Below are 12345 nucleotides of genomic sequence, written 5' to 3'. Positions count from 1 at the left end.
TTCAGGGCTGGTGCTCTAGCCACTGTACTACCTAGCTGCACCAAACTGAGAACTTTTGACACCCTTTCCAACAATTAAATCAATCTGGAAACCTTCAGGAGGTGGGGAAGCCATTCCCTTCTGGGGAGTCTCACTCTAAAGCTTTTTTAGAGTTCTTTCTGGTATTCAGATATACTCTGTCTTTCTCTTTCTGCTATTTTCTAGGAGAACAAGAGCAGCCAGAGCAAGTCTAATTAATTTTCTACAAGAGCCACTCGGATGTACTCCCTTGGTCAAAGCTCTATTTTTTCCCCCTAGAATAAACACTTTGCAACCAAACCAGCATGGACTCAAACCCCTGTCATCACCATGACCACATTTAGATTGCCAAGATCATTAAAAAAAAAAACTTTAACATATTATTTTAGTCAGAAATATAGTATATGTAGGGCAGAATTAGATTAGAATGCCATTCTCCTCACTCTAGGCCAAAGGTTCTTAAACCATTTCTACCTTGTGGACCCCTTGGGACAGTCTATGAAATCTATAGATGCCTTCCCCAAATGCATTTAAAATACATACAATAAAATATACACAATAACAAAAAAACCCCACTTATATTGAATTAGTGTTCAAAATTAAAAAAACAAAAACAAAACCAATAAATTTATGGACTCCAGGTACAGAATCTCTGTTCCTGATACTATGCCTTTTAATGTGTTCTACAAATAGAACAGCCTTTTAAAATTGCTAAAAGATGGTTATTTATTATGTCTGTGGTCCACTAAAAACTTCAGGTCTTTTTCGAAACAGACTACTGTGTTGCCATGCCTTTACTATCTTGTTGTGGTCAACAAGTATTTATTAAGCTTACTTTGTGTGCTAAATATTAATGATACTAAGAAAGGCAAAAATACTTCCTACCCTCAAGAGCTACACAAGAGTGGGGAACACAACATAAATAGAACTACCAAGAGTCAAGATAGAAGGCCTGGAAAAGGCCGCCTGCAGCAGTATGGACAATCCTTAGTAAAATGATTATTTTTAACATGTTTTCCTCTCAAATTTCACCTTATCCATATGGCCTTTAATTCCAGCCTGTCCAGTCTTGCTGATATCCTTTATTACCTGCAGAAAGCCTTGCTGAACATTTTTATAAAAGGGGAATGGTAATTACTGGGGTCAACAAATGGAAAGCAATAAAAGGGAAATTATTTTATTTCTTCCCTCTAATATATTTATTTATGCTCCTGAAATTTTCTATCAGGGAAGGGAGCTTTACCTACCCCATACTCCAGAAGGGGTCCCAATAGGTCTGCTTGGATGATTCTGTTTCCCAGCTTCTGGATTCAAAGATGGCTGTAAAAAGCAGCGAAAAACGTTGGTACAAAGCAGCTTATTTGGTCATATCATCTTTACAATATCAATCATCATAAATTATAAGTAAAATTATATGAAAATAATGTCTAGTATTTACTGCATTTACATAAGCAAAGTAAGAGAGCAACCAAACATCTACCAATAAATAACCCACCTGAGTGGGTTGCTATCTGTTCACTAAAAATTCAGTCCTCATCTTTTAGCCCACACTCATAATTTCTTTGTTACAGAAATTTTATTGGCCTGTTGGATGTTCAATTCAATCCCAAGAATTTCTGAAGATGACATTGTCTCTCTGCTCAAGAGTTCTGTCCTCAATGACACAAATTGGTTATTTCATCCCTTTACTGAAGAACATGTCATAAAAAAAAAAAAAAAAAAAAAAAAAGTTTCATAACCATTTTACAAACAAGGCAGAAGTTAAGAAAAATCCACAAGCACCTTTGCCCAGAATCTCAAAGTGTGTGTATCTCTGAGTTAGGATGGGAGGATGGTAAGGTCTTTCTGCTGTTCCCACTCATTCTGTCAGGTTGCCTTTATCAGGGAGAGCATCAAATAATACAAAAAAAGTCCCTGTAGCCCATAAAAGCTACAGGATAAAGAAAATGTGCATGATTTTGTCATATCCAATATGATAGGAAAGATGAGATGTATACTAATTACTCTAACACAAGATGAATACATCATTCACATATAATACAAATATCTATGGAAGTCCAGGATCACAAGAGAGATGTCCTCTGTGCCTGCAAAGAATGGAGGTGGCAATTTGGATAGCCTTAAAGAATACAAAGAATGGATGAGCCCAGGGGAAGTGGGAGGAAAGGGTTTTTATTCAAGTAGCTGGAATAGAATGGACCAAAGCACAAAAGGGACAATGTAAGGGATATATTTCAGCTGGAAAGGCAAGTCTGAGTTGAGATCCTAGAAGGCGTGGACTGCCTGGCCCAAGAATTTGTCCTTTATTCTTAAGTCTCAAAAATTCTTGATTTCAATAATTTCTTTCTTAAGGTTCAATCTCAGAATGATCTTATTAATAAGCATCCATAGTGTTTCCAAGGCTGCTTTATGATGATCTAAATTTTGAAATCTACTAAAGACTTTAGCAGAATAAAATTCAAGATGAAACAAATATAATTTTGACTTTTTTTTTTGGCAGACAAATAGGAAATAAAAACAATCAAATGCCAACGGTAGGGGTTCATCATTAGTTGGCCCTGTATAATTTTTATTTTGAAGGCTGGGGATCTCAAGAAAGTGTATCCAAGTGGAATTCCTCATTCTGTTAGCAACCCAAACATGTTAGTAAAGAAATGCCAAGGGAAAAAAAATTAGGAAGAATCTTAAAAGTTTTTGTTCAAATAGAAAAATAGCAGATGGATTTCAATGTAGCCAAATGTACAACAATGAAGCCCAGGAAAAGGATAAAGGAGTAGTTTCAGAATATGTCCTAAAGATAAAATTCAAAGATATCACTGACACAGCACATTCCTCACAAGAACCCTGTGAGGTGGGTAGTATAAATGTCATTATTCCCATTTCGAAGTAGAGAAAAGGGAGGCTTAGAGGTAGAATGTGATCTGGCCAAGGTTAGTCAATACTAAGTAGTAGGAAATATGACCTCAGGTCCTTGTGAGCCTAAGATTCTACCTAGCTGTTTCGTGCCAACAGTTCGATTTGCCAAGAAGCAGTTGGGAATGATCATGAAAGGAAATAAGGTAGGAAGGCTACAAAGGTAGCAAAACCTGGGCACTTTCTTCTGCTATAGGATAGCAAGTGACACAGTTAAGATCTGAGAACCACAGCATAGGGACAGATATGCAAAGTGGGAAGATCAAAGACAATAATTGGCAATAACGTGGGAGAAATAAACATGGGCTTAGCTCTGACAATGGAGGATGAAGGGGCCTTCTCCAGAAGTTTCAGAGAGGAAAATATAGAACAAAGACTTCCTTAAAGTCAAAGTAGTCAGGGCAGAAAAGAAAAAAATCCAATAACTCAGATAAAATCATGCTGACCATGAGGGGAAAAAAAGCACCACCATCAAAACAATATATTATGGGTCATTAGGATTCTAGGTTCAGAATGCAGCATTAGAATGGGCTTTGAATCATCTTTTAACAAAGAAAATAGTTCCTGAGAAGTAAAGTGTTTTACCAGAAAAGCAGCAGCAAAATGACAAAATGCAGGGTTCTTCCCTAGAAGAGCTAATGTCAAAGTAGACATTTATGTCTTCATACAACAAAAGTTTCTCTTAAAATAATACTCAAGACATGGATTAATGGGAGGAAAAGAATAAATCAATCATCAACACAACCCAATAGACAAATTGACCAAATTGGCTTCTCCACCTTTAAAAGAAGGATCCTTTAATTCCTCGTGAGCAATGAGCAATTTATTCACTCAAAAAACAAAAGTTGTTTTTTTTTTTTTAAATATAATTTGAATTTATGACATTTTGTCATATATGATTAACACAAAATTCCCCCTCCTTGTTAAATTTAAATTTTGCTAACAATTTGGGGAAATAAGAAAAGGAAAGTGAAGGTACAGCTTCCAGGTCTCTACTTACCAGAATAAGCCTACCTGCCCTAATTCTCTATTTTTCCTTTTCTTGTTCCCTAAGCAAAGTAATTACTATGAATGGACATTAGAATCCCAAGCTTAAAATCCGGGAATAACTGTGGGGCAATATAGCATTACCAATGGATTTCCCCCTCAAACCATATCATGAAATTTTTCTCTCTACTTTAAAATACACTGCATGATCTGAATGATGCTAAGAGCTAAAGAAAACAGAATCATCAGGATTTGTGTGAAGTATCTCTAACAGCTTTTATACCAACAAATCTTTTGGTCACCACTTCTATGGACACAGGTAATTTACTTTAACAACAGAAAGCAAGGGCAAGAGAAGGAACTCTTCAAGATCAGCAGAAAACAAAAACCCTCTGAGAGGGCATACTTTGTAATTACATAGCATCTTATCTAGAAACACAAAAGACATTAAGGTAATTTGTAACTGCAGTCTAAAAAAATAACACTTTCCATGAAAGATGAGGCAACTGGACCCAAAGAAGTTAATCACTTGCTAATGCTTTAAATAAGCTTGACTGTGACTAGAAGTAACAATTGCTCAGGGATTTTTATGAAACTTTCCCTCTCCCCCCGCCCTTCTTTCTGCCAACTCTGACTCCTTTCTTCTACAAAACTTCTTCCTGACTTTGACTCTGTGACCACAATTTGTTTCTGGCTCTCCTATTATCTATGTGGCTCTTGAAAATTACCTCCTCTCTCAGAGAGGCCAGAGTATCTTCTATAAAATGAAGGAATTGGAGCATATGGTCACTGATTCTAAACCTAAACTTAGTTTTATAATCTACTTCTAGACTGTGCAATTTCATTTAAAAAAAAAAAAAAAATCTTGTTGCCAAAGGGTCCTGACTTCTGCTATTAGGATGCTGCAGCTTTAGCCGCCCTGGGAAAGTTCCACACTTACAAAGTCTTCCTCCTCAAACTGCAACTTCTCCGCCTTCTCTTCTTTCTTTTCTTCCCTGGCCTCAGTAGGTGGCTTTTCCTGAAAGGCAGAGCCCTTGCGGGGGTGGAAGCTGCCATTCCAGTGGCGGTGGGTCCCTGCTCCCCCCCCGCCGCGCTGGCTCGCGCCATCGTGACCCCGGGCAGAGCCATGCCAGCCGGACTGGTTCCCAGCGAGTCCGGCATGTGTGCCCTTGGAGACACCCGAATCTACGGAGTCATGGCGGAGCAGGGAGGGTTGGTGCCAGGAATCTAACGTGGAAAGGAAAAGCAACAACACGTGTCAATGTGGCTCTCTGCTAGGATGTGGAGGGGGCAGGCCAGGGGCCTCTGGTCTGGCTGAAGGCCCTGCTAGTCAGCCAATGGCTACTCTGATTAGTGTGTTTAGAATGATATGGAGTATGAGATTGGAAAACTGAGCTAGAATCATGAAAATTCAGCCTTTCTTTCAATGCCAATTCCTGGAAAGATCCCTTTCAACTGCAACAAATGGTTTTAAATCCGTCAGAAGACAAGTCTCTCCCACCCAGTAAAGAGCCCGGATCAGGTGGGGACCAGCAGTTCAGTCTCTACCTAAAACAGGCTCCTATGTAGCTGGCAGTAATGATCTGTCTTCTTTCCTTGCATCTTTCCCAGATGGTGCTTGCGGCACCCAATGGCTCTGGACACAAATAGGATGTCGAGAATCACTCACCTGCTGGGGTCCGTAGGGGCCCATTGTTAAAAAAACCATCAGAGGAGTTATGTCTGCGGCGACTCACTCCAAATCGTCCTTCTCCTCGGGATAGGTGCTCTCCATGTTTTTCAAAGGTGGCTGCAGGAGACTAGGAAGAAAAAGACCAAAAGAAGCAGAGATGAATAGAAGCACAAGTTAGCCACTTTCGACTCCTCTTTGTGGACAAGTTCTAACATGGACAAAACAGCACCATGGCAACTCACCAGCTCAAAACTCCCCAGGAGAAGCCTGTGGCTGGACTGTGTCATGGATAAAACACACAATGAGCATGAAAACTGCTCCACAATATAGCTCTCACCTACCTTTTGAATGAAATAATTACACACCTGCAATACACTGCTTGCCTATCTCACAACTTTCAAAAACTTTCTCTTCCGTCAAGATTCAATTTCACTTCTACCTCTTCCATGACCCCTCACTGCAGTTCCCTCAAAAAGTGTTGTGTCTGAACTTAACCATTAGAACTATAGTCTGAGAACTGGAAAGGAACTTTCACTCAAAAGATATGTAATCTGGTTAATATTTCATTTGAACAATGAAGTAAAGTCTAGAAATGATATGTGACTTGTTTAATGTGGCTTTTTTTTTTTTTTTTGGCTTATATTTATTTATTTAATTTTACTATCAATAGTATGTTGTTTTTCCAAATATGTGTAAAGATAGTTTTCAACATTCATTTTATGGGATCTAAATTTTTCTCCTTACTGCCCCCCCTCCCCAAGACATCAAATAATATGATAAAATCTAAATATGTGCAATTTTTAAAAATATATTTCCAAATGTGTTATAGTGTATAAGAAAAATAAGACCAAAAGGGGGAAAAACACACAAGAAAAACAAACAAAAAAGGTGAAAATGCAGTGCTCTAAATTCACACTTAATCTCAATACTTCTTTCTCTGGATGCGATTGGCATTTTCCATCTCACGTTGAATTCTAATGAGAAGTTGGTTGGGAGAGAACCTCTGTCTACTGTCTCCAACAAACCCTTGTATTAAATTAGTGTATGAGTCATCTCTCTCTCTCATCCCACACCTTCTTCTCTTTTCCATCTAGTCCATGGAAGAGTATTTTTAAAGGCAAAGACTATACCTTTAAAACAAACAACCTCTCCCCCTCCCCCCAAACATTTCTGCCAAGTCTACTCTTGTGATATTGAACAGAAGTAACTATGAAGGCTGGGTCTACAATCTCAATTCAAGTCTTAACTGCTTCTATCTCACTCCTTGGTGAGATATTCTAAGCTTCTCTTCTAGTCTTAAGCCTTCTACCCTACCCTAGACCATAACATCCATTGGCAGATCCCTTTCTCCTTTATTCTACACATTTAAAGTCCCAAGACCCAACTCCCATTCTTCTTTCCTCTTTTGTTTTATCACTGATAAATTTGTAGCTCTTTACCTTGGAAAAGCCTTTTAACTTGTACCTCTAATCCCTTTCCCTCCTATATTCTCTAAGAACTAGCCCTTTTAGTTTTTAGCCCATCCACTCTTGCCTTCAAATTTTCAATAATTTTTCTTTATTCTTTCTTCAATAATATAAATTAGGTCCTTCCTTGTTGCCAAACAACACGTCCAAATAAAGCTAACGTTTGTACAACTTTAGGTTTACAAACACTTATTGGACCCTTCCCTACAACCCTGGGAATGATGGGGGATATTCTCATCTCCATTTTACAGATGAGGAAACTGTGGCTGAGACAGAGTAAGAAATGACCAGAACAAGGTCACACAGTCTCAGACTAGATTTGAACTCGCATTTTCTGACTTTTAGCGGATAGAGCCTACGATCAAGAAGACTCAAGTTTAAATGCAAACTCAGATACTCACTAGCTGTTGTGACCCAGGGCAAGTAACCTCAACCTTCGTTTGCCTAAATCCACTAGAGAAGGAAATGGTGAAGTTCTCTAGTATCTTTGCCAAGGAGTCCCCTGGCCACTAGTGCTGGGGTCCATGGGGTCATGAAGACTCGGCCATAACTGAACAACAACTTCCTGACTCTGGGTCAAATTCTCTACTTCCTTAGAAATAAGGCAGGCAAAATTCTTTAGGATAAGACAAGCCCAGGGAAAAGGGGAGGATCTTATGAAAAAAAATTCTGAAGCCAAAAAAGAAATTTTTCTTAGGAGGCAGCAAAGACCTTGCTGTGGATGCCCATAGATGCTAAAAATGCCATGGACAGAACATGGCAGCAGATTCAAATAATGGAAGATGCATTTCAGGAATGCCAAATGTTAGAACAAATTGAGGCTCATGTGAATGCTAGGACAACAAGGGCATTTTTAGTTATATCTCAGAAAAAGAGAAGGACCAAAAACTTGTAATGAAGGTGCCAGAAGGCAAAAAGTACTCAACTCTTATTTTGTTTCCTATTTTGACCTTCAAGTAGAAGAATGACCAGAGGTCAAGCCAGAAGATTGAGAGGAAGAAATATAGCTTAGCTTGTCCTCCAAACCTCTGCCATAAGGATCTAGAAAACATACCAGAACAAATTCTGATCAGGATATCCAAAAAAAGTGACAGTAAGTCATTTTACCACCCAAGGATGGTTCAGAGAGACAGAAAATGGAACTGATGTCATGGCAAGAGCATTCTAGTATCCAGGGATGGTGTCATGTGGTACTCATTCTATTCTGTTGCTCGCTATCTAGTTCTGGGCCACAAATTCAGGGCAAGGAATAAGTTCTGGAAGCAAACACTAGCTGTGGGGTTCTGAACCCAGAAGCAGAAGGCAGGACTCACTTCCAGTCTATAGTTAAATCAGGGGATCCCAGAGTTTAGTTGCTCTGATTCTGAAGAGCCTCCCACCAGATGACATAATAGTGACTCAGACAAGCCACTGTTTGCTTAAACTCCCACCAAGGAAAAGCTATCAGACCCAAATGTGGGTCAGGAATGTACAGAACTCAGACTAGGAGAAAAGTCATTAGACACTGCTCAGATCACATCCCTTTTGGAGTAGACTTAGAAGCAGGAAATAAGAGAACAAGTGTTCAGGCCAGACTTGCTTCCCAGAGGGGTACTGAGACAGCCTTTATATGAAGTCAAGTCAAGAAGGCTGGAAGAAAGCAAGAAAACAAAAGAATCTGGCCACAAAGAATTATTCTAACAACAAGGAAGCTTAAGTCACAAAGAAGAGAATAAATTGAAAAAAAAAAAAATGCACAAAGCCTCAAGGAAAAAAAAGAAACTGCATATTGAATACAAACCCAACAAGAATTCCTAGGAGAAAGCATAATAATAAAAGATAAAAATTATTTAAAAAACCAGAGCACTAGAGGAAAAAATGGGAATAAAAGCAAAAGATAGGAAGACAATTAACAGTTTGAAAAAAGAGGAATAAAGCCTTGCTGGAAAAGATAACTCCTTGAGAAGCAAAACTGGCCAAATGGAAGCCATAAGACATCAAGAAATAACAAAGTCAAAAGACAACAAAAAAATAAAATGATAAAGATAAAGATGGAGGAGGAAGAGAAGCAGCAGCAGTAAATATTGGTGAAGTATCTCAAAAAACAAAATCAATTGACCTGGGAAAGTCTGAGGAGATAATTTAACAATGAATTACCTAAAAGCTCAGAACAAAAAGGTCATCATATTTCAAGAAATCTTAAAGATCATAGTTATCTTAGAACCAAGTAAAAATGTAAAGAATCCATCAGTTACTTCCTGAAAGAAAAAAAAAATTGGATTTCTTGAAAGAAATTCCAAAATGAAAACTCCCAGGAACATTACCGCCAAAACCCAGACCTCCCAGGGTCAAAAGGAAAGTACCACAAGGAGAGAGAAAGAAAGAATTCAAGTGTCGTTTAAGAACAATAAATAATAATGATGATGACAGCTAACATTTATACTGTTTACTATGTGCTAGGCACTGTGCTAAGCACTTTACAATTATTACTCATTTGATTCTCATGACAACTCTGGGAGGTAGCTGCTATTATCACCTCTATTTTACAGATGAGAGACTTAAGTGAATTGCCCAGGTTTATATAATTTGAACTCAGGTCTTTTTGACTGTTGACCTGGCACTTTTAACCTCAAGCAGCTTTCAAAATCAGTCTTACACCAGATTTAGCAACCATCATCATCGGAGAAACAGAGAGCTTGGAATAAAATTCCAGAAGGCAAAGGATCTAGACTTACAACCAAGAATAATGCATCCACCAAAACTGAGTATAATCCTACAAAGAGGAAAAAACCCCAGAAAAAGAAAACGTTCAAGCACTCCAGATTTAAAGACTAAAGCTGAACTGTCATAAACATATCTGATACAGAAACATAGTAATCGAGAGAAGCAAGAAAAGGTAAACATAAGAGATCAATCTTAAGGAACCAAAACAAGGTTAAACTGTCTATATCCTCATATGGAGAATGAAAAGTATCCCCTTAGAGCTCTATCAATCATGAAGATTCATACAAGAAGTTCTGCTGTGTTTGGATGATCTCTGAAGAAAGAGGCATAGGGAAAAAGATATCACATAAATGAAGTACACAAAGAAGAGTATACACTGGAGAAAACCATAGGGGAAAGGGGCAGAGGAAATACCTGAATCATCATCTCACCTGAATTGGTTAAAAGAAGGAAGAATACAAACATATCCACCCACCACTGAAAACATAAATTCTTCTTATCCAACAGAAAAGTAGAAGAAAAAGGAAGAAAGGAATAAGGAGGAAGGTAGATTAAGGCAGGCAGTAGTCAGAAAAAAATAAGACTTTTAAAGAAGGAACAGGAGAAAAAAAAAAGAGAAAAGTATAACAAAATAGGATGGAGGAAAATACACAGTAATTATATCCTAAAACATTAAGTAATTGATCCTCTATCATTTTAAAATATTCTATTCTGTAATTGACTCCACTCTGTACAATTCTTCAAACCACCTTTTAAAGTCTGAGTTGATCTCAAAAAATCATTTTTCCCTGAGTTAAAGTTCTAATTAGTAGGAAAAACTTATCTTCAGCTCCTTAAAAAATACTAAGATATCAGGTCTTCAAGTCCTTAAGCTAGCTCCAAGACATGTATTGTCCATCCTTGTCGGCTCTTGAACAATTAAGGAGCTCATATCTCCCTAATTTCCCAGGACTCCAAGGGGCCAGGGAATCTGCCACCCTGGTCCACTAACAACATCCTCAGAATGCAGATGGGTCTTACAAATCAATCAAACATTCTTTAATGACGTAGATGTAACCATTCATGTTGCTCCCATCCCCATGATGTTGTCTACCCTGTAAACAACTGTGGTGTCTTTCCCATTTATTTAACTTTGTACTCTTCAATCCTCCTCAAAACTACATTAAGCCCTACTGAGCCCTAGCTTGGGATCTTAGATCACCGAGAGAGGCCAATGACCCAGTTTATTAGGTTGCTCTTAACAGAACACTGTCTCTCAGTATACTTTAATTTTCAAATATAATAAGATGGGGTGTAATCACATAAAAAATAGAAGGTAGCAAAATGGATTAGAAACCAGAATCCAACTAAATGAAATTTACAAAAAAACAAAAAACAAAACCAACCAAAGTAGAAATAGAAAGATACACACAGATTTAAAATCAAGAGCTAGAACGCAATTTATTATGCTAAGTAAAAAAAGGAGGGATAAGCCATTATGATCTCAGACAAAGCAAAAGCAAAACCAGACCTAAATAAAAGAGATAAGCAGGGAAATATAATTTTCCTAAGACAATAAATTAATACAATAAAAGTGTACATAATGTCTTAAAGAAGTGCTATTTCTTTGGAAACATTGAAATTATAATAATAAGGGACCACAATTTATTCCTTCTCAGATTAAAATAAATTAAAACAAACAATAAACAAGAAGTTAAAAAGTTGAAAAGAATTTCAGAAAAGTTAGATATGATAAACCTGTATAGAGAATAGTGAATGAGAATAGAAAATAGGAAGGAAATATACCTATTTTTAGCTTTTTACCAAAATTGACCATGTATTAGAGATAGGGCACAATAACCTCACAAATGCAGAATAGCAAAAATATCAGATGCATCTTTTCCTGACATTACATTCAATAAAAGGTTTTTGAACCAAAGATTAAAAATTAAGTGGAAACTAACTTAATTCTAAAAAATCAAAAAAGTGGATTAAAGGACAAATCAAAGAAATGATTATCAAAGATAATAACAAAAATGACAATGTACTGAAAATTTCTGGGAAGCAGTTGAAGCAACAGGGGAAAATTTATATTTTTAAATGCTTTCATCAATACAAGAGAGGAGCAGATGAAGGAATTAGGGATGTAACTTAAAAAAAAAAAACAAATACCTCAGAACTCAACAAATAAAAATTCCCAATTAAACACCAAAACAGAAATTCTGACAATTAAAGGAGATGAACAAATTTAAAAGCAAAAATCTAAGTCAATAAAATCAGAAGCTTTTGGAGGGAGGGGAGGAAATACGTTGATTAAAAAAGCAACAAATTACTAATATCAAAAAAGAAAAGTGAATTCACTAATAAGAAACAACAGAAATTAAAAGCTTATTGGACCCTATGATACAGACAGTTCTTGCTTTACAAAAAGACCACTCAACAGATCTCTATTATTTATATAATGTGAACATGCCCAGAGAGAAATAGGAAGGGTTATGACACAGTGAAAAATGAGAGCAGGAGGAAGACACAGGAGCTGAAGCCAGTCACACAGGGATCTGACTGAACCAAGAAGAGCAAGCTGGGAGGGAGACATGGATAAAGACA

At 37.3% G+C, this 12345-nt stretch overlaps 1 protein-coding gene across 5 annotated transcripts in view; it reads right to left on the bottom strand.

The window, feature by feature from the left end:
• GPBP1L1 (GC-rich promoter binding protein 1 like 1) overlaps positions 1-12345 on the bottom strand; it is a 68380-nt gene that overhangs the window by 21261 nt on the left and 34774 nt on the right. For all 5 annotated transcript variants that reach the window (XM_031969202.1, XM_031969207.1, XM_031969206.1 and 2 more), the window contains 3 exons: positions 5588-5717; positions 4859-5145; positions 1266-1338 (listed from right to left, as the gene is read on the bottom strand). In XM_031969202.1, the coding sequence (XP_031825062.1) occupies positions 1266-1338; positions 4859-5145; positions 5588-5717 (490 nt within the window). The remainder of the gene's footprint in view (positions 1-1265; positions 1339-4858; positions 5146-5587; positions 5718-12345) is intronic.

This window comes from Sarcophilus harrisii, chromosome 4, assembly GCF_902635505.1.
Source record: "Sarcophilus harrisii chromosome 4, mSarHar1.11, whole genome shotgun sequence".
In the NCBI taxonomy this organism is placed as follows: domain Eukaryota; kingdom Metazoa; phylum Chordata; class Mammalia; order Dasyuromorphia; family Dasyuridae; genus Sarcophilus; species Sarcophilus harrisii.
Note: the sequence above shows the minus strand (reverse complement) of the source record. Positions and strands in the feature narration are given on the sequence as shown.